Below are 27,190 nucleotides of genomic sequence, written 5' to 3'. Positions count from 1 at the left end.
CCTTTGAACACTTCTACTGCGGTATTACATCCAGGTGGAAGATATTCACTGGAACTCAGCCAGGTGGAGTCCAGTTTAGTAGGAAAGCTTAAATTGTAACTGGGAACAGCAACCAAACTGAGTTGAAAGTGCTCCAGCTGCAAGTAAGAGAAATCATTATGGGCCTCCTGACTGGAGTAGCTATTATTAGCACGTTAATCTGATGACAACAATACAGTACGTGTTTGTGTACACAGACAGAGCGTGGAGGGTGGGGGGGCAGTTCAGTTGAGGTTGGATTTAAGGATGGAGCTAGCTGCATTTCACTAATATTGCAAGTCAGAAATCCAAATTTAGGAGGAGTTTAATTTTACTAATGGGAAATCTGGAATTTTAACGTCCCAGTACATATGGAATATCTGGTCCTTACCAAATTCTAATAGATCAGATTAAGTATGCTTTTCCTATAGATTTCTTTTAAATTCCAGTTTTAGGCAGAAAAACAAAGTGATGCAACCTTTTGTGTACAAGTGAAATGATCAGTATTGGATGTACTATACAAACAGATTCCCACTTCTCTCTCATGTATCACACCAGACAAATCGTTTTGCTTTCAACAACTGTTCAGGTGTTGTATGAGAGGGATTGTATAAGCTGCTTATCAATGTGCTCCAGCACCTCTCCTACTTTCTCTTTTGGGTCCTTTTTTCTGTATTTTCCATGTCTTTGAATGATGCTACACGTTGGATGTTGTGCTTTTCAGGCTGCTCTAATGCCCCAGTTGGCATTGAAAGCACATGGACTCGCTTCAGGCAGCTTTTCAAGGTGTCACATTCTCCCTCTGTCACTTGGACCACTCTGATTTCTGCCAGGCGCGGTTAATGCTTTAATAAGATCCCCTTGAGAACCACGCCCCACTGAGCTCAGGCTCCGTAACAGGGCTGGGATCAGTTTCATCACCCCAAAAAGCAGGTGGTCAGTACAGAGCAGAGGGAGGTTGAGGTGGTCCTGTCTCAGCAGATCCAAATCAGTGAGAGGACAGATGGAGAGATGGGTGTGCGGATTTTTCTCCAATTTAATCCAAAGCATGCAGCAAATGAATATAACTGCTGTACATCAACATCATGTTTAAGATTGTGTTCGAAGGGCTTTGCACACACTTTTTTGAGTGTGTGTGCATCATATAGAGTCTTTCTTTTCTATTTTCAGACTTCATGCCTCGTCATGCATGAGAACAGGCGTGTGTTTCAAGGATGGCGGGTCACGTGTTGGATCCTGATCCACCTGAGAATCCTTTAAGTGGCTCTGGGCCACTGGACTCTCATGGAAGCCGTCTCTATCCGTCAGATGGTTAAATAGCGTTGTTGCTCTTGCGTAATGTGGATACCTACGTCATGGCTCTATGAGAGTGCATGAGTACGCATGTTTTATACTTTACTACGTTCCTCTCATTGGTCACACCACGTCTCTGTGTGTGCTTATGTTTTGGTGATGTTTTTTGAGAACACATATAGGGCCTGATTTACTAAGATCCTAAATAAAGAGTACTAAATTGCGTGTGCACTGAAAAAGTTTGCACGTGCTGTTGTTGTGTGTTTTGCGGGTGATCAACTAAGAATGCTTGCGCAATTGATAACAGGCGCAAACCGCAGTATTTAAATGAGGTGTTGCGTGTCTTACGGTTTGCGCCATGGAGAGTCCGGATGGAAAGCAGGATAGTTGCAAGCGCAAAATGAAATTTGACGAGTTGGAGTTAGAGATATTAGTGGAAGAGGCAAATAAACACATTCATGAACTACAGCAAAGAAATTTAGACATTACCAAAAGAAACGCAATATGGGATAAAATCTGCGATAGAATAAATGCAGTTGGTAAGACAAAAAGTACGGCAGATGAGGTTAAAAGAAGGTGGCAAGATATAAGGCGAAGAACTAAAGAAAAAGTGGCCTTTAATAAAACTTCGGCAAACAAGACAGGTGGAGGGATGCCTCTAACCAGCATTGAGCAGCAGGTGCAGCTCACCTTCTGCGAGGAGCAGATAACTGATAGCAGAGCCAACTGCAGAACAAGGTAGGCGCACAATAAGAAACACTTTTTTCTCCATGAAAACACGTGATTTATTTATTATCACAAATAAAAAAATGAATGTGCCTCCTGTCCTGTGGCAACCTTTTGCTGAATAATACTCGATTTAACATTCAAATAAAATATTTCTCCTTTTGCATGTGGAGAATCCTCACCACAAGTTGAGCCATCCCCACCCCAGTCCTCAAATCAGGCACCAACAAGCATCCCTGCGTAATGCTGGGCAGATTAGCACCTTCCTTTCGAACGTATTAAATACAGACGCAATCACAATCCCCGCAAAAACTTTCAGGCTTGGTAAATCTCATTGCGTGTGGTAAATGGACGTATTTGCATTTCCCCCTCCCAGTATTTAGCGATTTCTGGTGGGTACGCCCCATATTGATTATTCATCAGGGCAAAAGTACTAAATGAACAGCGTGTGCTATTTTGCTCATTTGAGAGGCGCAGTCCTCTTTGCACGCTGTTAGTAGATCAGCTTGCACATTGGTTTGCGGGTGATGTCAAGTTTGCACACGTTTTTACGCACGCAAACCTTTAGTAAATCAGGCCCATAAAGTGTGTGTGTTTTTTTTTGTATTACTTTGTTACTGGTTTATTTGAGAGCACATCATATGTGTGGACATGTTTAGACCTGCTCCAAACTACTGTTGCCTTTTATGGTTACTAACAGATTGTTTTACTCGGTGTTGAATATAGGTAAGATAAGATCGTACGGGCTTGCCAAAATGATGTGACTGTTGAGCCCAAGTTATTATGGGCAGCCTGTGTCTGTTGCTAGTTCAAGGCCCATGGCTTGTTAAGAGACACATGGTTTGTTATTAGGCCACTGACCAGAATCTTTTGTAGTGTTAATAATGTTGGAATGGAGATAGATACGTGTTTTTGAATGTTTGTGGGGTTGCAACCCTCAGTTTGTTGAAAATAAATTTGGCACACTCGGTCTTTGCTGGTGCACGCCAAATGTCTTTTTTCTGGCTACGCCACTGGTTGCACATACAAGAATATTGTAGTACTTCTGTTTTAACTGCCTCACTAGAATGTTTTTTCACCTTACAGAGATGATGGAAACCCAGCGTTCTGCACTTATGAATTTAATCTGAAAATATCAACTTTATACCCATTTAAAGCCTTTGAAAGTACATTCACATTTACTCATGCTTTTATCAAAAGCAACTTAGAAATCAAGGAATACGCTCAAGGTACAGTATGAAGTACATCTTGTAGTATCTAGAAGGAATGGTAAGGGATAAAACAAGACGATAAGTGCAATAAAATAAAGTACAGCAAAATAAAGTGAGGGTTGGATTGTTAATATGTTAGGGGAGAAGGTTAGTTCAGAAGAGGTGTGTCTTTGAGAGATTCTTAAAGATAGAAAGGGACGACCCCGCTCTTATTGCCTTTGGAAGATCATTCTATTTTTGAGAACTCTAATGCCAGGTGACATTTGGAAGTATAAACCATTAAGATGAAGAAGATACTGTCATGTTCTGGATCATCTGGAAGGCTGTACCTACAGCTGGGTGGGATACTGAGTTAGGTAAGGCGAGAGTTTCTGTATGCAGAGGAGAACAAAACGACATGAGCAAGAGATCGCACCAATATGGTCATTGAAGGATAGCTGGTCATCAGTCATTACTACCAAATCCCTCACCCTCCTAGCTGTGTTGAGAGATGAGGAGTCGGTACTGATTTCAACATCATGATGGACAGACTGGATGGCCAGGATGACAGAGTTCAGTCTTTAGGTTTAGCTGAAGGCACCTATTCTTTATTTGTGGAAGGAGATATTAATGAGGGAAGCAGTGGCATTTGTCCGGACCGTGGAGTCAACTGGCAGGAGAGATTGATAGAATTGAATATCATCAGCATAGCAATGGTATGAGAAATGATGTGATCAAGCCATGAAAAGAAAATAGGTTGCAGCCCTGGGGCACCAATGAAAAGGTGATAGGATGAGCATGTTTGCCCTTTTCATGACACACTGAATGATTGACTATTGAGGTAGGATTCAGACCATGGGTGTGCTTTACCCCAGATGCTCATTTCAGCGAGCACACCAAAATGAGTATCTGGAGACTTTCTCTTCTGCTCAGTAAACATGCAATCTTTGAATATCGGGATTTGTTAAGACAACATTCATTCAGGAATAGTGAAGTACTAAATTGACGTAAAAATAGAGTTGCTTAGATGTCCTCAGATAAGTACTATTTCCTTCATCATATTATCTGTTGCATCGCTAAAGGGGCATCCTCTTTAAGAGGCATCAAGACTGAAGCCTTTTCCACAGTCAGCCTCAGTCTTCCTGTCTGTCCCGACTCAGTGCACCCTTGGGTTCAACTTGCAGTGGATTCTTCAGTTTGGTTTAACTGTAAATCAAATCAAATCAAATCAAACTTTATTTATAAAGCACCTTTCATACAAAAAAAAATGTAACACAAAGTGCTTTCCATAAAACATAAACATAAAATGTATTAATGCTCCCCCCCGCCCTCCCCCTCCCCCCTCCCCCCTCCCCGCACACACACAGACAGACACACACAGACACACGGTGCAGACATGGCTAGGCACAGAGGATCCAGGTGAAAGTCTGGCACCAGCCACAGTCAGCCACATAACACAGTAGATTTTATTGGTACTTCTACTCCATGTGAAGCCTTCAAAAGTATGTTAACATCACAAGGAAATATGATGGCCTAACTACTTTAAAGGTATTGTGACATAATTTTTAACATGCTTTTAACACTATTAAAAGTCTTGGCCAATATCCCTCAAATGTGTCTAAAAGGGTGTAACAAGAAAAACTTCACTCCAGTACTCCAGGCCTGGCTTTTTTTATGACGGTGTTTTTTGCTTGTGAAAAACGCGTCCTTTTCCCCCTTTCCTGTCAATCATTGCCCCGCTCCTCCTCCCAACCTGGGTGGAGGGGGCGGTGATTTAGCGGCCCTTTACGTAACGGTCCGCCAACCAACCAGACGCGCCGTTTTTGCACAATTATGCGGAAATTCCCAGAAAGCACACAATACACTGAATGTTAAAAGTTTTTTTTTTTTTTGGGTGTAATTGATGTCAAGACACCCAACTAAACACAAAAAATCAAGAAAAATGTGTTTTTCATGTCACAATCCCTTTAAATATTTGAAGTTGGGATCTAAAAATAGCAATTGGACAAAAGAAAAGGCCCACACGACTAAAATTCAGAATCAGTTTTTCTCATATTATCTTAAAAGTGAAACTGCCAATTTTTGTCAAAGATAAATGCTCATAAACAGCCTGAACTGATTTTTGGCATGGTAGAGAAGATCATGTACACACACTTCCATGTTTCTGTGCTTCTCCGCCCACACACAGGTGTAGACAGCCTTCCCCACAAACAAGCATAAACCTCTTCCAACTCAGCCAAGGCTGTGGAAGAAAAACTGGCAAGCTCACGCTCTCATTCAGCCTTGTGCTTTCTGCTGAGGTGCTTTTAGTCAACACGTCAATGGAGGGCTGTGACTCTGTGGCATTTACAGGAGCTGTGTGTGTGCGTCACACACTGGACTAGACTGGATGAACCGAGAGGCCACACTGAAAACATGAGAATTGAATAAGGGATTTTTATCTAAGGACCAAAGATATCAGTCGGCACCACAGTTATTACAAAAACACACTCTTATTATAAGGTGGCCATAAACAATGACCTTAAGAATAAACTCAACGATCTTTTTGTCTTTTTCTTTTCTTTGACAACATATTCCCTAAACATTTTAGAATTTATATGACATGATATGACATGATATAGCTTGTGGGCTGTACCTGTGTTTTTGCATGTTTAAACGTATTTAGTCCAACTCATATATGCTGTACATACAACAAGTCTGCAGACCATAAACACCACTGGTCAAAAGCTGAACAACACCCCAGTTTTTACAGTTTTTCTTTAATTGAAATTCAGGCCTCAAACGTACAACGTTAAGTGCTGAACTGCCAGAAGAAAAATAATGTACACTTCATCATTTTACATCCGTGTGTGACATCATCTATCAACCATGGGGAAGGAAGCGTTTTACTAGACCATCCATTCATTTTTGTAATGTGTGAATCATCTTCAGGATGAAACATTCCTGAATTGATAAAATCATATTAATTCTAAATGCATCACAGTTTGTAATTTTATAAGCATTCTGCACTTACTAGTTTAAGCATAGAGGACTTTAAAGACCACATTTCAAGAGTCTTCAAACTGATTGTTGTAATTACTGGAAAAGCTGACATGATGAACAAATTGAAGCCTGAGACAATGATGTCACAAAAAATATTAAAAAGTGGCAAGCATAGAAGCTTTATATGTCCTTTTGATATAAATGTTTGAATAAATATACTTTTTTAATATAAAAGTTAAATTAGGAAGTCAGATTATACTTTTGAAAATATAAACTATTTCCATTTTACTTTTTTTCTTTCCTTCTTCCAACTCAATCATCTCTTTGCAAATAGTTTTCTTCTTTGTCAGCTTTTCCCCGCATGGATCCCCACAGGGGACCATCCATTTCCATCTTACCCTGCCTTCTGCATCTTCCTCCGTTACGCCAACCAACTGCATCTCCTCTCCCACCACATCCAGAAATCCCCTCTTTGGTCCTTTTTCCCTGCCTAGCAGCTCCATCTCCAGCATCCTTCTGCCAAAATGTTCCTCATCCTTTCTTCTCATATATCTAAACTATCTTACTTTATTTCCAAAACATCTGACCCAGATTATTCCTCTCATGTGCTTATTCTTTATCAGTTTCCGTGCACGATGCAGTTTACCTCATACTCATTCCAGCTCTCTTAATTTGCAAATATGTGAATCAAGTCACTGCTCACACAGTGAGCCCTTTTAATCAGTCTCTCCAATTTTAAATCAATATGTATATTTGATTTGTTGCGATGGAGCTAAAACTTGCAAATCTGCTGGTATGGCCCACGTAGGACTAGGTAGCAATTCAGGATCATTTGCTCATGTCCCAGCTGTTCCTCCAGCCCTGAGTCCTTGCTGTATGATGGGGAGGTGTGAAGAAAGGATGCTCCAGAGCAGAAGGAAGAGAGTTGCGTTTTGAGGGCTCGTATTCCAACATCCTCTCCAAGAGATCAAAAAACTGGTGGTGTTCTGTCCCATGTGATAACAGGTACTCCTGGAGGATCAGAGAACAAGAGAAAAGCCTGTTATTCAAGGGGTGAATTTCATTTCAGCTTAAAGGTTTGCGCCCTCTTCAACTGACCCTTAATGGTTTGCATCTGGATTTCACCAAGCGTCCAGCCTTGGAGCACTCGTTCCAGTCTAGACGGCCATGGCGGAAGTATTTCTGCCTTCTGAGAAAAACAAACATTATGTTAAGTAAAAGTGTTTTATTGTGTGTTTTACAGTACCAAGAAAGAGTAGAAGGGTACCTGCTCCTATGAACCATTCTTGGGGGAATTGGTCCGTGTAGTCTTTCCATCATTGCAAGATGTTCCTTATTGTCATGAGTCTACAAGGAGAAACACGGACAAGTGAAGATGAAGTAATAAGGTCAAGCTGCGCTGGCTTTTAATAAGCCATACATCTTACCTGGAACAGTGTGAACCCTTCATAGTATTCAAACAGGATGCAGCCGATGCTCCACACATCACATGGGTGACTCCAACCCAACTCTGTAGGAGAGGAAATAACTTCACTGCCAACCAAACAGCTCTGACAGCTCCCTGATTACTATGCAGGGTGAGTCAATATCTCTTACCCAGTATGACCTCTGGGGCTCGGTAGTGACGAGTGGAGATGACGACAGAGTGGTGTTCATGGTCGAACGTGGCACTGCCAAAGTCGATCAGCTTTACTGTAGTGTCATTTATTCTCCTTTCATTGCACTTCTACATAGAAGATAGATAGAGACCATTGTTTATGGACTTAACTATCACAGCAATAAGCAAAAACATTTATGTCTTAGTCATGCAAATTCAGAAACTTCCATGGAAATGTGTTATAACTTCCACAAAAAGGAGATGATGCCTACAAGTTAGTTCAGAGTTCCACCTGTCGGCTGTAAGTCTTGAATTAAAACTGAAAAGTTAACTTGAATTTGACAACTACCCGGCTAACTTTAAGACTTCAACACACCTTCCCCGGATGCCTGGATTTGCAGACATTGGGCAAACCAACTACAGCTGCAGCTTAACGAAAAGAAGAAGATAAACTAGCGCAGATGGGTGAGGGTGATACACCCACTCAGAAAAGTCAGCATAAACCTCATACTGCTGTTGTTGGGGGATTGTGTGTACACATATTTATTACGTTAAACACAGTGAATTATTTGTTTTTCAGAAGAACCAGGACTGTACTGTTCAGGTTAGAAGACGGTGCACCAGCAGAGAGAGAGACAAAGCTGCAGGAGCTACTGCGACAGATGTTCACTTAATTGATTTTGTGCAGGACTATGGCGGTGGAAATTTGAGCATCAGCACTAACAGCCACCTCCTTTTTTACCTGGTTTTACATCGTGAGACAGCTGGAATTAATGCAAACACAACTGCAACAGTTTATCGTCGCTGGATGATAAACCCTGATGTGAGGTGAAATGACACAATGGTCACCTGGCAACGGATGGAAAGAGATTGTTTCTTTTGTTATGTTGTTTAGTTCAGTTTATTTGAGCTTATGCATGTGTTGGACAGTGTTGTACGCTGCGACGACCCCAGCATTTCTGAGCACAAAACACTGCAGATATTCAAACCTGATACTTATGTACTCATATACGTATATACTGTACATATATAGTTTAGTATAGTAATTTATGTTTCATTAGGTAGGTAATGGCAAAAACTCAGGAATCAGAAGACATACTTATCTTTATTTTGGTATTTGGATATCACCATCTTAATATCACTATTTATTTATTTAGTTCAGTCTTTCAGTGAGACACAACCCAGAGGTACGTCTGTCTTTTCTGTAAACTATAAAATGATAGGAGGCTACTTGCCAAACCCAAAATGGAGCGACATGACACTTTTATCTTAAAGCTAAGATTGTATTTACAACACAATGGTCAACTCAAAGGAGTACTATTTTAGTTATAAATAATATATTTTGAGACCAATCTTCAGCTGACTTTTTTCTGACTCCTCGCCAAGTACCGATAATTGGAATTGTTCCTCTTTTTTAATCTTATCAAATAATAAGTCAAAGTAAAAGTGGCAAAAGAAAGTTGTGACATGGGACACACCGCAGGCACAAGTGGCTGTTTTTCTGGTGAAACTGGATAGGGAAAAAAAAGAAAAATTATCAGAATCAGAATCATTTTTATTGGCCAGGTTCGAACATTGTCCAACAAGGAATTTGACTCCGGTAATTTCGCTCTTTAGGCAGTAAATTTCGCTCTTTAGGCAGTAAACCATTATAATGGTCTGGCACTTTTAGGACAGAAGAGTGGTGGCAAATTGCACATTAGAGTCAGTGCTTGCACCGCTGATAGTCTGGGAGGAAAACCTCGCTTTCACAAGACAGCAATGTCTGACTTCCTGGGAATGGCAATCAGTTGGTGTAAAAAAAGAAAAGCATTTGCTTCCTGGCATGACAGTGAAGGCCTAACATCAATGTAATTATGGAATAATGTTTAAAGGGACCACTAGCACACTGCTCAGATTGCTCAGATTGCTCAGATGCTCTGATTTACTTAAGTGTCTAAATCATCATGAAGACTGCCTTTTGACTACTCACTTTTGAAGTCCAAAAATGTGTGCCAATCCACAAACACAGGCGCACGCAGCTCGTGTGAGTAATGAGCAAAGTAGCATGGCAGGACCTGTGCACATCAACAACAACTCCCAAACAAACAGACCTGCTGACAATCGGGATACTGCAGTTTACCAACAACACACCTGTAGATCATTCCATGTCTCTACAAAACAACCTATACAAACATGAACTCAAAATCTTTGTTTCAGAAAGTAAATAATTAGATAAACTAGATAACCAAATTAAATGTGTTACTTGCTGCTGTGATCTGGACTAAAAGTACTGAACTGAACTAAAAGCGTACTGTAAGTCAGTGCCACTGCTATCTAATCCTTCCAAAGGTAAAGCTAAGTTAAAGTTACATTATATAAGTCATTATAGTTGTTTAAGTTTGTTTGTTAGAATTACTACCATAGTTTACAGTTTAACTAACTCTGTGAATCACAATGAAAGAGTGTAATTTTTTATTGAAGATAAAATAAGACATGGGTGTTTTTTTTTTACTTAAACACCTTCTGTTTTTATACTATATTTTACATATAGAGTAATGTTTTTACAAGAATAATTTTTTTTGCAATATCTCTTCAAAGATGCTAAACACTGTGCCAAAGAAAGAAAGATCCTAAGAATTATATTTGCATCTAGATGGACAACCCCGAACTAGCTTTTGAGATGATCCTGCCGTTATTGATAGCTGCATATTCAACATCCTGGTTTTCTGTCACCCTGAAGGTCTGAAGCCCGCAGTTGTTTCTGACCTTCTCAGCGTTGTATACGAGCGAGTAGTCTGAGTTGACAAATAGGATGTTCTCCGGCTTCAGGTCGGTGTGAATCAGCCTGTTGTCATGGAGAACTGCAGAGGAGACAGAGCAAGGGGGGGGGCTGAGATTTATCAGGAGCCAACACCCTCTTCTCGTTAATTTGTTTTTTGTTAATTAAACAGTTTGACATTATGCTGGTTATAAGGGAGAAAATAAAAAGTCTGTAGAAAGGATGCTGGAAAATGTACACATCAGAAACCCCAATCAAGGCTTATTTCACTAAGAAGCAAGAAATCTGACATTTTGTGTGCAGCTTTATGTTACTTGTTAGAAAGAGAGTGGCTCTGCTTCCTCTGTGATGTCTTTTGAGTAAATAATCCTTTCACTTTCAAAACTTGAGTTGTTAAGAGCTCATTAAAGTGGCGTCAGGTCACCGTAGAATGAATAAATGTTTGCAGTGACTGTTAAAAGAGCGTGCCACATGAAAAGCAACAGTCAGTCCTCCTTTATGCCTGAAGGCTTGTGGAAGCGTTCGGTCTTTATAACAATCACTTCACAGAAACAAACGCAATTCAGATCATAGTAGGACACATCTTCAGCTGCAGATCATTAAAAAAACACCAATTATGAGAAATTATGTGAAATAATGAGTCGCTTTAGGTCAGCCCGGTGGAGCAGAACAATCAGAGCACATTGCAGGGTCTCTCATTGTGTTTATAAGGAAACTTTTAAATATGCTACAGCAGAGGACCCCACCAACTCTCTCATAGGAACTACGATATACATCATGTCTGTGCCGTTTAACACATATTTAACTGGATGAAGAAAAAGAATACACAAGTAGTTGTAGCACCCTTTACGAGCGGTTAATAAAACTTTTCACAACAAAAAAAAAAAAGAGGTTCATGTCAGGGGGATGCTCCATTAAAAGTCACGTGAAGGTAACCTCTGGAAATCATGAATGAATACTGACATTTCATGGCCATCTGCTCTGCGGTTTCCGACATGTTGGGAGGATCGCCTTCAGTTCTTTCCAACGCCAGTGAACCAATTATTGGTTGTTAATACTGAATTTAAAAGAAGCCGTTAAGCCTTTATAAGCTAACGTTTGTGAGGAAAAGGTCAAGCAGCCCCCGGCCAGTTTCAGCAGGACATTGTGTTGCCACGGCAACTACAAATGAGACAACTCAGCAGCTTAGCAGACACCACTTTTATCATGTTAATTTTGTACCTTGTGTTTTAAGAACTATTTAAGTTAATCCATCCATGCTCTATACCCATTTTTATTCTTTGCAGGGTTACAGGGATTTAAGTTAAAGGAGCATGAGGCAGAATTGAGGCAGGATTTATGAAAAAAATTTGTATACGTTTTAAGTTTTCTAGTAATAATGTCAGATGAAGTTTTCCAAACCAAAAAGAATGAGCCCTCTAGTGTATCTCTCCGTTGCCTTGAACAGGCTGTGTGCTGCAAAATGTGCTGCAATTCCGGGCTCGAATTTGTCCCGCTGTCCTGCGGATGTGACGTCACATGACGCTGCATGCGCGTTCTCCCCGTTCTCCCGTGCCGGCTTCGCTGTTGGCTGCAGTACCCCCGGCGGCCATTGTGGCGAAGGTGGCGCTAATGAGTCTCATTTCTTAAAGGAGCCTCATGCTCCTTTAATAAGAATACATTTTTTTGTAATTTCTTCCATTATTTTTGCTATTTTACAAGTCGATTTATCATGAAGAGAGTAAACTGGCTCCATGTGAATCCGCTAAAATAAATGGTTGCCTGACCCATTAAACATTTCTAACAATGAGAGAGAGAGAGCATCTGCTGGTCATGGTTGTGTGTCACTTTGATTTAGCTGACACAAATGGGAGCGCTTGCTTTATCTTCAGGGCTACAGGCCACCCTCTGAACATCTTTCTGCTGGTAGGACGACTGGGTGGGGGGGGTGGGGTTACTGGGGTGTAAACTGGACTCACAGCGGACAGCGCGGCAGATCTGGCTCGCCATTTGTCGGATCTGGTTAATTGGATAAGGCAGGAAGTTGTTTGATTTCATGAAGTCAAAGGTGCTGAGCGACAACAGCTCAAAAGAGATGCACACATGGCCGTAGTAGATAAACCAGTCAGTCATCTGCACGCAGCTTCTGTCAGGTCCAGAAAACACAGGGGAGACGTGTGAAACATCTGCAATTATAACGTCATTTAACTCTGTGTAGTCACAAACCACTCACTGTTGGTGGTGTGGATCTTTCTCACGGATCCTCCTCAGTACATTGATTTCTAGCTTGGCTGCTTCTCTGTATTTCTCCTGGTTCTTAATGATCTTCAGGGCGATTTGACTTCCCCCCCTGTGTGATCATCAATCATGTGTTAAAGATAGGAAAGCATTCATGTTACAAACTGGTTCGACTTTTCGGTGAAACATTCACCTGCCGTGGTCTGAACACTGCGCCACTTTCCCAAAAGTCCCCTCTCCTAGAGTTTGGACGATCTCATCTGCAAGAAAGAAGGAGATCAATAAAGTTGGATTGTTTTTAGTTGTTGCCCACTCTTCCAGGTGTTGTGACACCTACATCTGTCAGCGAGGACGTCCCCGCTTTTGTAGATCAGGTGACCATTTTCACAGTCCCGCTCATTGTCGCCTGAAACCTCACGGCTTCTTTGCTGTAGACAAAGTCGTCAAACAGAATCATTAAAAGCAATTTAACAAAATAAAGAATTGAAAGAGGAGATTATTTTTTCACTTTAAATTTAAATTATATTTCCTACAATCTGTGCTCTGAGATCAGTTCAGTCTGCCTTGAGTTGCGACTTCTTGAAAGTAAGAGAGTCAAGGTGATTTCTGTTTGTCTTCAACACTTTATAAATGTTTGTATTATATTTTGGATAAAATATTGAAAGACTATGTTTTTTCCAGTCATTTTTATTTGTACAGAAAGACGAGTGAAGAGCACCGTTGGCTACATAATATTTCAGCAGAAATGTTGTGACTGCTGTGTCCTACTTTAGGATTTCCTTGTTGTGCTGAGGATCAATATCCCCCTTAAAGTTTCTCTTCCTATCCAACTTCAGCTTTCAGAAGGATAACTGCACAGTATCTTCACACACAATTTCATATAACCCAGAATTCATAGTTGAATCCATGACGAGTAGCACAAACCCAGAGACGGCAGAAGAAGTTCAGACCATGATATTTCCTCCACCGTGCTTCACAGTTGTTATTGCTCTCCACTAAACACTCCTACTTTTACTGTGGCCAAACAACTTTACCTTTAATTTATTGAGAGGATTATGTTTATTAAAGCCCTGCTTTATGTTTGTGCCAACAATCATCCAGTTGTAATGTTGTACTTTGACAGAAAAAAAAGGATTTTAGCAGCTCCTTAAAATGAAGGTCAAATCAATTAAACCTCTTTTTATTTGTTTATATTGCAGATGCACTTTGACATCAATTGGAGGAACGTTTTTGGATCCAAAACTGCTTTAAGGTTGCAGTTGTTGGGGCAGTGAGACAGCTTTTAAGGTATCTGATATCTTGCATCAATAATCCAGACATCAACTGTTGCCCCATAAGAAAGTTCTCATCATTTGAAACGTTCCTGAAACTTTTTGCTGTATTTCAGAGATTTGAGGCAGGATAAATGTCGCATTGTATTTTCTTTCTCAGCAAAGCCTGCAGCTCTATATTGTTTTAGACAGCAAGTTTGATGCATTATTTGTTTTTGTCGTCTTTAATGCAAACCTAAGCCCTCCCGAACTGCAAGTTCTTGCATCGTTGATCTCGGTGACCTGAGCCCGTTCTAAAGGAGGTCAACAACAGACTTTGGTCTCTTTGGAGGAGCTGCAGCTCTATTTCCATCCAGATTCTGAGACTGTTATTAATATCAGAAGCCCAGCATAGGAGTAAGTGAGGAGGCACTTAGTGCTGGACATGAGTCCCTGAAAATACACACAAAGCTGACACTGACCTACATAAACATCTACAATCTGTAAAGGACTTCTTTCCAAAATCTGAAGAGTTTCATTCCCACTGCACAATGCAGGTGATCCCAGGTTGAGGACAAATCAAGCAGGTGCAGAAGAGACTGAGAGAAATGGATGCACGTATGATACTCACATTCAAGCAGAGGCAAATACAGTCCAGCAAACCTTTAAAAAGAGAAAACAGCTCTTTCCTTCCCATCACACACGAGTGCAGATCTACTGGGAGAAGGTCCAGCTCAAGAGGAAGAGATGTTGCTTTGAGGAAGAACCAGGGGGGATGAAACAGAAGAGATCAGCTGCCGAGAGGGCAAGCGCTGAGGATGGTACGACGATGATTAAATCAGTGGCACAGAAAACAACGAGAGGACATGGGGATAAGGAAAAGTAAAAAATAGCCCGTAGTGTAGTCAGCAGAAACCTAACGCAAAGGGGAGACGCAGCTAAACGGAATCGCCACAAAATGTTTAAAAAAAATGTTAAAAGAGAGGGGGGGGGGGTTAATCAAATAAAAGAAAAAGTGAAAAAGGCAACAGAAATACAGACAAACACAGAAAGATACAGACAGAAATGAGATGACGGACAGAGAGAGGGCGAGCTGAGACGGACGCTAATAATAAACTTTGGTCACAACCCCCATGAGAAAAGTCCTCAGAGGAGAATCAAGATGTGTGAGGAGAGAGAGAGAGAGAGAGAGGGAGGGAGGGAGAGATCTGGTTCCACTTACTTTCTCCTCCTCACACCTCCTGCACCCTCCAGTATGTTTTTCCGTACCTGTCCAGCTCACACCTTTCCCTACAGTGTGTTCTTTCCTGAGAGGAACAACAGCCAGAGGCTTTTTTTTCTCTTTTCTTTGCTTTTTTATTAATTTTGTTGTTCAAAAGAACACAGTACTGGAACGGGACACATTAGCTGATTTCATTAAACATATATACATATAAAAAATGTTTATAACTTTAAAAACATGTCAAATATTCATATATAGTTGATGTAACTTTTTAGCCACGTGACCAATGTGGAACAACAATTCAAATAGAAATTAGCAACACAAACAAGGTAACTATAAAACAACAGAAAAATGCTTTAAAAGCTCTTTGAGATTATTTCAAAACGTATCACCAGGACACCTCAATAACAACAGGAACAATATTTGTGAGTGTGAGCCTGTTACAAATTCGGAAACAATTCTCCATAGTTGGGTCCAGGAAATATCCAGATTTCCCCGTAAGGCTCTTCCTGCTCCGCATGAAACCTCCCCGCTGATACACGGTCTACAGACAAAACATATCACCTTTTAGACTTTATCCATAACTGTGAGGGTTATTACGGTGTAACAGAGGGTTAGTGGCTGGCACTGTTGCCTCAGGGGAATAAAGATTCCAGGTTCAGCACCTAGACTCTAGTTTCACACCTCAACTCTGGCTGTTTATGAACCTTAAGCTTAACGTCATAACTCAAGCACCACATGGGGATGATAAGAGCGTGTGCTGGTGCTGATGCTGCAACATAAACACAGTTTTGACCTGAATGGTGGGACGTCACACACTCCAGCTTCACCCAACAGCTACTGAGAAAAGCGGCTGACACTTCTGCGGTCGGCATCTTCCGGTAAAATGGAACTGAAGAGTAAAGATTTCACCTCTGGCCCCATCAGATCTGTCGACATCCTAAACACAAGTAAAACACATCAACGTACTCCAACGTCAGAGTCTAAATAAAGCCCCATTTCTCATCTTGGAGTTTGTCACAGGCTAGAGATGATTACCCAGGAGACTCGGAGGCAGCTCGGCCTCCACCCCTCCCATGTCCGGCGGTGGGGAGACAGACCTGCAGACAGACGACCTGCAGAAACGTGCATTTAATTGTGACTGCATCAACACAGTCAGGCATCTTGATTTCATTTATTCATTTATTTGTTTTAAACCCACTCTCCACTCCCGGGCAGGGACACACAGGGGGTCTCTTGGGACAGTTCCGTTGGGTCCGACAGGTCCAGTGGTAATGTACTCGGAGCTGGACACACATGCAGACACAAACACTAACATTGGATATCCCACAACAGAAGGTGAGCATCCGTCCCTCTGACCCCAGCCGACCTCAGGTCAGAGGCTTTTCCCCCTCAACATTTCTCTCATTCTACATTTTACCTGAAGTTTCAAACCCTTTTTGTTCCCCCGTTCCTCTCTCGATCTGTATTTAGACACCGACACGTAACAACAATGTATAATCTCGTCAAACGTTCCATCTCATACCTGCATACAACAAATAATTGAACTCCGCTACACCTCTTTAGAGCTCAGCTCAAGTGTGTGCTCCTCTGTTTCTGCCGCCTCGCCGTCCCTCTCAGAGTCCATAGACTCGGGGTCTCTCTCGCCGACCTGAAGGTTGGATCCTGAGATCTGCACTATGGTCGCAGCCTTTCTCCATAACAACTCAATCTCTCTCGGCAATACTGCAGGGGAAAAAAATAAAAAATAAAAAAAACCTAAAAAAAAAAAACTTTAAAGGGGACCTATTGTGGCATCTAATACCTATTTTAAACAGGCCTTGAATGTCTTAAAAACAAGCTTTTGATTGTTTTTGCTAAATAAATTAGAGATTCAGCCTCTGAGCCATGTCTTTATCTTCCCATTCTCTAACCTCATTATCTATGCAGCATTCTGAGTGGGCGGGGAGGCTATGATAATGAGGCTCTGTGCTGATTGCTGAATGAATGACGCGATACGCCGCTACTAAAAAATGGTGGAAGTTCCGGCCGGCGGAGTTAGTTGTGGGCGTGGTTTCACACATCGGAGGCCAACCTATGTAAATCGGAAGCCGTTCAGAATCTGAACGGCTCGTAGAAGCCACATCACACTGGATGGCTCATCCGGGCGGCTGTACAGACACTGCAGAATTTGGTTGCTTTCCTCCTTCTCTGAGTTGGCAGGCTGAGGGGAGACCACTTTATATATGTTAAAGCAAGAAAAAAACTGTTTTTCATAATAGGTCCCCTTTAAACTTGCACTTTACCACCAGTTCATTGATTTTTGCAACGATTTTGAGAGAGTGGCCCAAAAAAGTGCCAGTCCAGGGCCAGGCTTTGTGAGACAACATCCATGACAGGGAAACAGCAGGGCAAGAACACGGCCATGGGCCAAAGGAAACGTAGCAGGGGTTTCTGGGAGGCTGTGGGGGAGAACGGCTGTCAAGCGTGTGACTGACATCTGCAGGGGTTGTTGAGGAGCTGAGGAGGAGGGAGTCTGCCAGAGGACGGCACTGCAACAAGCAGGGGTCTCCTCTCTATCAGGGGTCTAGGATCCGCTGCTCCTCCGGTGACCGCTGCGTCTCCGGGTCGAAGAAGATCAGTTGCCTCCTCCTCTTCGGTTTTTTCACCCTCACCTCCGGCCAGATGTCCTGGTGACATAAAGGGTGTGAGAGATAAACAGCCAAATGGAGAACACTTTGTAGGTTTTTGTTATTAATTGTAATGTCATATTAGAAGTCAACAGATCTTCTTACACTATTTTAACCTGCAAAAGTAACAGCTACACATTTGTGATCATTTTATCTGAGAACACAGAAGGCAAAACTGAGGAGAACAGAGGCTTTTTTTTTTCCTTCTCACTGATTGATTTGTTTATTTCTGGGATATAAAAAAATAATAAAAAATTACAAATTCTTGTCTGTATATCCAAAAGAAGCGGATCAGCACACAGTAACGTGATGACCTTACCTACACCATTAAGGATAAAGTTATTGGAATTTTGAATTAAATGCATTTTTTTGAGCAAAATGCACAAACTGCTGCACTTCTAACTCGAAGCCACTCAGACTTCTTTGATGTTCCCTCGCTGTGGGGGGCGGTGAGGGGAGGACACGCTGGTCTCTGGGAGTTCTGGTCATTTGGGCAGGTGGGCTCTTCCTGAGGCAACAACGTGGAGTCTTCACTGGAGACCATCGTCAGCTGCAGCCTGAAAGGGCAGGAAGACGGTCAGCAGGCCAGTGTGTGTGTGTTTGCTCTCTGTGGAACAAGGTGAATGAGTGGGTCCCATCAACAACGCAGAGGACCACGTAGTGCAAGGACAACAATATCCACCTGAATGTGGAGAAGACAAAAGAGATCATTCTGGACTTCAGGAGAGTGCACACCCAGCACACTCCACTAGCCATCTACGGTGCTGCAGTGGAGCGGGGGAGCAGTTCCAAGTTCCTGGGTGTGCACATCTCTGAAGACCTGGAGCCACAACACCACATCACTGGCCAAAAAAGCAAAATACAGCGCTTGTACTTCCTCCGTAAATTGAGAAGAGCAGGAGCCCGGCACAGTAGAGCCCCTAGTGAGAGCAGCTGAGAAGATCATCGGTGTCTCTCTCCGCCCCCTTCTGGACATTTATAAGAGCCGCATCAGCAGCAAAGGTGACCCCACCCAGCCATCCCACAGCCTCTTCAGCTCTTCACCTCCCTGCTGCCGTCAGGGAGGAGACTCCCCTTCCTCCCTGCTCTACCGTCCCTCCGTCCTCTGCCCCCTACTACAAGGCAACGCATGGCAAATGTATTTATAAAGCACATTTCACATGATGAGTTTTTAAGTTTTAAGTTTTTAAGTTTTTAGTGCTTTTGAAAGAGGGCACTGTTGGAGGAGATCTTAGTTCCTGCGGCAAGGAATTCTAGGTATGATGAGGAGACTCTTATTTGATGATCTAAGGGATCTGTCCGGTATGTATTCAGTGAGCATGTCAACTATGTAGGAGGGAGCTAAGCCATTCATAGATTTAAAGACAATAAGAAGTACTTTAAAATCTACTCTTTGTTTAACAGGGAGCCAGTGAAGAGAGGATAAAACAGGAGTGATGTGTTCATACCTCTTGGTTTTTGTGAGAATTCTGGCTGCAGCATTTTGAATAAGCTGGAGTTTATGTAACACTTGCTTTGTTAGTCCTGCAAAAAAGTGCATTGCAATAATCTAATCTACTGGAGATAAAAGCATGAACCAACTTTTCAGAGTCCTATTGTGACAGAAAGCATTTTACTTTAGATATATTTCTAAGATGATAGAAGGCAGTCCTGGAGACATTAGCTTTGTGTTTCTGGAAGTTAAGATCAACATATAAAATAACACCCAAGTTTTTGACAAGTTCACAAGGTTTTACTGACAGAGGAGTTAACAAAGGGAGAATATGTTGCCTCAGAGCACTTGGACCAATTAAAAGAACCTGTTTTTTCTTCATTCAGCTGTAAAAAGTTTGTTGCCATCCAATACTGGATATCTGTAATGCATTGAATGAGGTCATTGACTGTGCTCAAATGATCGGCAGTAACAGATACATATAATTGTGTGTCATCAGCATGATCATCAGAATGATATTGAATATTATGATGCCGAATGATGGACCCAAGTGGTAACATATACAAATTGAAAAGTAGGGGACCCTGAATTGACCCTTATGGGACTCCATACTGAATGCTGACATTATCAGATTTTTCTCTGACCGAAACAGAGAAAAATCTACCACTTAGATATGATGAAAACCAGTTAAGAACTGAGGCCTCTGAGGGCCAAACACTGTTCAAGGCGCTGAAGTAGAATGACATGGTCCACAGTATCAAAAGCTGCACTAAGGTCGAGAAGTAACAGAATAGAGACTTTGCGGTTGTCTGTGTTAATCTTCAGGGGCCTCATTTAAAATGGACTGCGTAGGAGTCATACTAAAAGTGCACGTACGCTCAAAAGCCGAAAATGCCGGGCGCAAAAAAAAATCCGGATCTATAAAACCGCGTGCACGCAGACTTCCACGTAAGGTTCTCTTTATAAATCACAGTCCAGCTGGAAGGCTGCGCACGTGAATCCGCCTGGTATCCCGCCCTCTACACGCCCACTTTCTACCGAAAATGGAATCATTTTGCATATGAATGAGCCTGCTGAGCATGCGCAGTGGCTTCCTGCAACCTGTTTGGCTTCAGAATGAATGAATGAACGTGTCGAGCCACCGTGCCACTGAATTTCACTGAGATCTGAGATCTAGATGTTGTTGATGAGGAGGAGGACAGGAAAACCACATTATTTTGTGGTCACAGTAAAAGTAGAAAAATAAATAGTATAAAATAAAGCGAGTGAGTGGCAGCACGCCGTTGCTGCGCGGAACGCCGTGAGTTCCCCGGTGCAACAGGGGGACACACGTCCCCCCGTCTTTTCAAAATCATGTTTATTTTCCCCTTACTTTTTACAGTTTAAAAACTAACGGTAGGCTCAGCCTTAAATTGCAAATTATCAAGACACTGTATGAAAGCGATACGAGAACGGCCCCGCTTCACCCCCCAGACCACCCCCCCCCCCCCCCCCGCTCCCCCTCCTCCTCCTCCTCTCCCGTCTCCCCGGGCTGGTTTATGGTTCTGCGTTACACCAACGCAGAGCCTACGGCGTAGGTGCGCGTCGCCGCGTACCCTACGCCGTAGGCTCTGCGTCGTTTTAACGCGGGGCCATAAATTAGGCACCATACACCCGCACGTAAAGGTTTCACGCGCCCGTAAAACTCATATATATGAAAACAAATCTGAGTCCCTTTAGGGAAGAAATGAGGGGCTCCGTGGGGCTCCCTAAACGCAGCCCCTCATTTGTTCTGTCCTAAAGCGGTGAAGGAGGTTCCCGGCGTGTCCTGCGCCGCGGCTGCAGCTCCAGCAGCACCAGAGTCCTGACTGACAGCTTCACACACAGAGGAACACGATCAGCGCTATATTATTTTATTTTATTATTTTATTATTTTAAGTCTGATATATTTTGTGATATGTGATGACATTATTAAGAGTATGACATGAATCTGGCTTCATTTCACCACCTCAAACCCTGCGTCGCCAGTTCCCCGTGTCTTAAGTAAATTCTTACGGGAGGGTCCTAGTTGCCGTAAAGATAAGCAGATTTTTCGGTTAGTTTTTTCTTTTTAGATCCGAGGATTTGCGTAGAAGGCGGCTTCCGCAACTTTCAGGCGCTTTTTCTGCGCAAGCAAGCTTTATAGATGAGGCCCCAGATCATTAATAACTCTGACGAGGGCAGTTTCTGTACTGTGGTTTTTTCTAAAACCCGATTAAGACTCTAAACCCCCCCCTCAAGAACTCAGGGACTGCACAGTTCACTTGCCTTATTTGCACTACCTCACCTGTTATATAGTTATTTAAAATCTATTAATTTCCTATTTAATTTCATCATGGAAATACCTCTGTAAATATTCAAGTTTAGTTTATGTAATTTTAATTATGGACTGTTTATTTTATTCATATTTTATTCTTGATGTAATTTTATTCTATTTTATTACTTGTATTTTGCACCGTGGGTCAGAGAGGACTGTAACTTAATTTGCGCTGTATGTCCATATAGCATATCTGACAATAACGCTTGAAACTTGAACTTACTCGATGCTGGATCCTGATTCTTCCTGGTCCCCAGCTTCCTTGAACAGCTCTATTCCCTGCTCTCCTCTCGGCGGCTCCAAGGCTTCTGTTCAATTAAAATAATAATCAACGAAGGACCGAAATCCTCCTTTCCTTGATCTACCCTTCTTATTGAAAACCTTCTTTTGTTGTTAATCTTACTGGAAACAGGACCTCTTAGTTTGGTCACACACCTGCTGGAAAGGGATCAGCTTGAGCCATGAGGAAGTCAATCATTTCCCCATGTTGATCAATAAGCTCCTCACCTTCGAACTAGCAGTCAGAAGAAGACAGAGAAGGCGGACGAACCCGGTGAGATTCAGAACATGTGCCACATGAGCTTCAGCGAGCAGCCGTACCTCTGCAGCGGGAACAGAAAGGGGCTCCGTCTCTCTCAGAGTGATGGACTCTGGAGATGCAGTAGTACCTGCGGAAAACAGGAACGATAACATCATGAAATGACGAATGACGCCAGCAGGATAATTAGGCAGATATGAAAGGCATCTCATCTGCTGAGTGGAAACCAGCAGAGCAGCATCTCCTGATTCTGCAGCATCCACTATCTGCAAAACTGGGAGGATGAAGATAAGATAAGTGGCTCTGCTCGGCGCTGGGTCCTACAGTTCCCATAAAACAGATGCATCTCTCTCAGAGATAAAGAAAACATTGTATAATGTTTATATATGAGTTACTCTAACTTGTTGTGTTGTGATCCAGATGTTTTTAACCCTCATTAACATGCTGCAGTCTGTTCTTTTATCTGTTTATACACCCAGCATCTTTTAAACACATGACTTTATTGTCAGATAATGTTGAGAAAAGAAGTATAAGCCAGTTATGACGCATTGATAAGGAGCTTTTACAATACTTGTTTATGTTTAAATAGTAAACTATTTCAACCCTATTTAGTGGCTCAAACATGAGAGAACATGGTCCTTCATGATGCATTTCCAGGTCTTTACGTCATCTGTCTTCAGTTTGCTCAGGGCAGTTTTTTTTTTCTTTGTTATTTGCGTCTACAGCCGAAACGCAACATCCAACCATATTTACGGCACAAGTCTGAGCATTGGCGGATGCTAAATCCCTGTTTACCTCAGGATTTATGTGGCCACTTGTGTCTTTTGTCAGATGATCAATAAACAATCATGACTGAGCGCGGCTGTTTTCACTCGTCATCACACCGCTTCTCTGTGTTTTACAAGCGATGATGCACAGATCATGAGCCATTCAAGGCTACGTCCACACTTTTGTTTTTGCTGTCAGTCTGCTACAGACGTGTTCAAAGAGCACTGCAACAGAGATGGTCTGTTTAAGGTTTTTGTATTTTAATCAAACCTGTTTCTTGATTCTTATGAATGCTCTGCAACATCTGCTTTGTGACTGTTCTCTTAATGGTCGTCTTGGCTTCCTGCTTCCTGTGTGTTACTCCCTTCGTTAAATAGTGTTGGGATTTCTATATTGTAGAATAAATTATTACACATGATTATTTCTTATTCATGATTATTTCTTACATACCAAACTGTTTACTTGGCCAGTTAGATTGTTTCCCAGTAGCTCTCAGCCTTTTTATTTGTTTGTTTTGACTGCTCTTTGGACTAAATGTTGTAGGTTCACAGCAACCAGATTCCAAATTTAAACTTTACATCGAGTCCAGACCTCTTTAACCTCTTAAATGGTGAAACGTAATAAAGGGAAGCCCACGCTGTCGCTGAACTTTCTTTTGAGTTAATATTTCATCTGGATTTGAACTCTTGAAAAGACGGTTCATGTTTTGCTCTTGAAGACCACTTTTATTGTTTTACTATAACTCAGACATACTTTGCTTCACAAGAAAAAAATTAAGTAAGTAGCTTCTGGGCCTTCTTGTTATTTAAAAAAAAAAAGTGAAAAGAAAATAGTATTTATACCTTTTATTTCCTATATTTGTAAATGCATTTTTTCTACATTGTGCTCCATATTCTCCTTCTGATACTTAATAACCAATAAAATGATCCTACCAGTTTTCAGCTCAGCAGCCTCTGAAGAAGTTGACCTGGCAAGTTCATGAAGCTCAGGAGAGGCTTTCCTCAGAAACTCCTGACTCATCTGGGGAGCAGAGAAAAGGCTCAGTACATTTAATCAGATGTCTCCTTGTGTTATCCTCATTTACAAAGTTTTCACTCACTGTTATTTCTTGTTACCTTTATGAATTCAGTTGGACTGGGCATGGCATCAGGAAAATGCAACACCCCAAACAAAGGATCCAGGACTCCATCAGCCTCCTTCAGTAGAGACAGAGGATCTGGCAGGAGCACATCTTTTCTGGGAAGAAAACAAGAGGTTCAGTAGCAAGATTTTTTTTTTTTTTGTCTTTTTTCCATTTAATCATGTTATTGTAGGCAAAAGTTCTCACCTGCCATGGTCATCAAGATCTATTTTATCCCTGATGTTCGGTTACGAAAGCTTGCCCAGAAAGAACTGAAGTTCCTCTGGAAAGGACACAAGTTTTGTATCAAGACTAAATTCGTTGCGTTTGTGGTTGTTGGTTTTTTTTTTGGTACAAGTACTGGTTTCTTACCCAGGAAAATAACACACTGGCGGTGGTAGACGGTGACGAGGCCATACTGGAGCTGGGTGGAGAGGTAGAGGAAGAAACAAGGCCGTGGCAGAGCCGGGCAGGGGGACGGCACCCGCCCCAGCAAGTACTCCATCAGTTGATCACTGCAGGTAGCAAATAATGATGCATTCAGGATCCTCCTTAAGCTTCCAAGATGGACAAATGCAAGCACTTTATTTGTTAATTGTTATGTCCCCATCCTCCATGCTCTGCTGAGGAATTTTATGTTTAAATGTATGTGTCGACTCCATGAGTCAGAAAATTGTCTAATAACTGCACTCACTAACATCAAATGGAGTGATACAAGGTACACATCTGGACTATGGAAACATTGGAACAGATGTTTGCATGTATTTGTGACTTGTAATTTTTATGTATTTTTATGTATTTTATATGGAACCTTTTGAGTCTGTAATAAAGTATTCATTCATTCATTCACTGCGGTCAAGCCAGCCGTCATTTGTACTTGCGAGGTCAAATCAGCCCCTCCTAAATTTCATGTGCGCTCCTATTTCAGTCTTTACGGCAAATTAATGATGGCAGCTAAAAAACAGAAAATATGAAGTACTGAGTTTGAGATAATGCAATTCTTTTTTAATATATTTCTTTCATTATCTTGATTACCCCCATACTTCAAACTTAAAACTTAAAACTGCACCTTTAATCGTGATGTCTGTATGTTACTGAGACCTTGAATTTCACTTTGGGTATCAATATAAGTTACCCAATTAAGTAAAATGGAAATAAAGTATCCATCTATATAGATACTTTATAGATCCACCTATATGTATATGTATATACATATGTGTATATATTACAAAGGCTATAAGAATTAACTTTTACAGTCTGCAACACAGAACCTGAAGCAAAATGGCAACTGGCCTTTGTAGAAAAGTAAAATGTTTGAGGTTTACATCTTAATATTTCATATATTTATTCAGTTGAATTGTTTGAAATTCAGTGTGCCTGTAGTGATTGTAGTCCTAAAGAAAGGTATGTGAGGTATTAGGTGAAATTATGGAAGAATTCATTTTTATAGTCTCTGCAACACAGAACCTAAAGTAAAAAAAAAAGAAAAAAAGTGTTTCATCCTTTTCTTTTATAGTAAGAGTGTGTAAATATTACGATGGAAGTATGGGTGTAATCAAGATAATGAAAGAAATATATGAAAAAAAAAATTCTGCATTATCTCAAACTCAGTACTTCATATCTTTCTGTTTTTGAGCCGCATTCATTAATTTGCCGTAAAGACTGAAATAGGACCGCACATGAAATTTAGGAGCGGCTGATTTGACCACGCAAGTACGAATGACGGCTGTATGTGATGGATGAGCAATAGCTTTATTAGAACAACAAAACAAAACCAAAAATGCAGAAATAGCCATCCATACTTACCAAGTGTTTGAGACATTGACTTTCAGGAAATCCCTGCGAGGAACTTTGATGCCTTTGGTTCCAACCAACCTGAGATGTGAGTGTTAAAGCCTGAATTATGGTTCTGCGTTAAATCGACGCAGAGCTTCCGCCGTAATGCAGTTCAGAACAAATTAAGTTAAACTAAATTAAGTTAGACTAAAATTTCTTAGTTTTACGTCTAAACACAAACCTTTTTGTTTTTGTTTGTTTTTTTCCCCCTCGTTTTTCTCCTTTAATCTTCAAAGTCAAATTTAGTTAACATACGGGAGTTCAAACACTCCAACTGATTTGTTTTGCCTTCAGTGGTGTGAGTTTTGTTTCGTTTTTAAAGCACCTGCACCTGCAGCCCCCACTATCGGGACGTCGCTGAAGCTGGTCTCCGATTCGCCACTCCATCACTTCTTTTGAGCACTGACACCTACTTAAACCCGATTAAACTTTGGTTATACTATTACCTTTTTATATCATAAATACTACAGGTAAAGTTAGAATACCTTATGGAAGCAAATATAAAGCAGTTTGTGGTTCCTGAAGCCTTAATTCTACTTTGAAAAATTAAAATAAGAAAAAAAAATATTTTCTTTTTAACCTTTTTATGGTTAGGCCACTTTAGACCAGATCCAGTTCAAAAACTAAAATACTAACCACAGTACTGCTCTTAAAAATAAATAAATAACAGCGGAATGGCCCTTTAGCCTTGTCAAACGTGAGCATCAATCAGAAACCAACTTCAGCGTCTTCACCTCAGTTTATTCAGCGCGGCAAAATAAATGTTTCAATGGAAGAAAAACTGGATTTAAACGTGGATAACTAGGAAAATCGACTCCAAACGAAGAAAAATCCCTGATTTAGAAAAATATATAGATCATTGTTTTCTCCGAGGAGGAGGAAAGTCTCACAACACCTGTCAATTGTCCTTTAAGCCACATCACCATCGCACCGGTCCTTTCCTTGTGAGGGAGGCGGGCTTTTTAAATAACGTTAAATAACTACAAACATTGGACATCGATATTTAGATTTTTACTCACCAGAGTATGAAAAAACATCCCGAATGTCGCTTCAAAACTGTTGGGTAGTAAAACATTTTTTCAAAAGTTCAGAGAACCAAAAAACTTGTGTGAAAGTGAGAAAGACCCGGAGCTTCTGGTCTGAGCGTGTGACTGTAGATGAACAGTGTGTGTGTGTGTGTGTGTGTGTAGATGATTGGTGGGTCCTGTTTTAGTGAAAAACAGGGATCTTAAAAAC

General features: G+C 41.3%; 2 protein-coding genes across 2 annotated transcripts; both read right to left on the bottom strand.

The window, feature by feature from the left end:
* Positions 1–5,765: 5,765 nt before the first annotated feature.
* Positions 5,766–15,064, bottom strand: clk2b (CDC-like kinase 2b). The gene is made up of 11 exons (XM_061718408.1): positions 14,666–15,064; positions 13,122–13,212; positions 12,978–13,044; positions 12,780–12,896; positions 12,526–12,692; positions 10,555–10,649; positions 7,806–7,935; positions 7,637–7,719; positions 7,477–7,556; positions 7,308–7,398; positions 5,766–7,220 (listed from the first exon to the last, which is right to left on the bottom strand). The coding sequence occupies exons 1-11, from the start codon at positions 14,729–14,731 to the stop codon at positions 7,038–7,040; spliced, it is 1,170 nt and encodes a 389-aa protein (XP_061574392.1). The 5' UTR covers positions 14,732–15,064; the 3' UTR covers positions 5,766–7,037.
* Positions 15,065–15,696: 632 nt separating this feature from the next.
* Positions 15,697–27,029, bottom strand: LOC133440613 (meiotic recombination protein REC8 homolog). The gene is made up of 16 exons (XM_061717933.1): positions 26,974–27,029; positions 25,925–25,993; positions 24,491–24,633; positions 24,371–24,401; positions 24,114–24,234; positions 23,931–24,018; positions 22,293–22,360; positions 22,128–22,206; positions 21,916–22,000; positions 18,329–18,482; positions 17,817–17,925; positions 16,815–16,981; positions 16,677–16,719; positions 16,458–16,542; positions 16,295–16,356; positions 15,697–15,800 (listed from the first exon to the last, which is right to left on the bottom strand). Exons 1-16 carry the CDS (start codon positions 27,027–27,029, stop codon positions 15,697–15,699), a joined length of 1,464 nt encoding a protein of 487 aa, XP_061573917.1.
* Between the last annotated feature and the right edge of the window lie 161 nt (positions 27,030–27,190).

Source organism: Cololabis saira, chromosome 3, assembly GCF_033807715.1.
Source record: "Cololabis saira isolate AMF1-May2022 chromosome 3, fColSai1.1, whole genome shotgun sequence".
Classification (NCBI taxonomy): Eukaryota; Metazoa; Chordata; class Actinopteri; order Beloniformes; family Belonidae; genus Cololabis; species Cololabis saira.
Note: the sequence above shows the minus strand (reverse complement) of the source record. Positions and strands in the feature narration are given on the sequence as shown.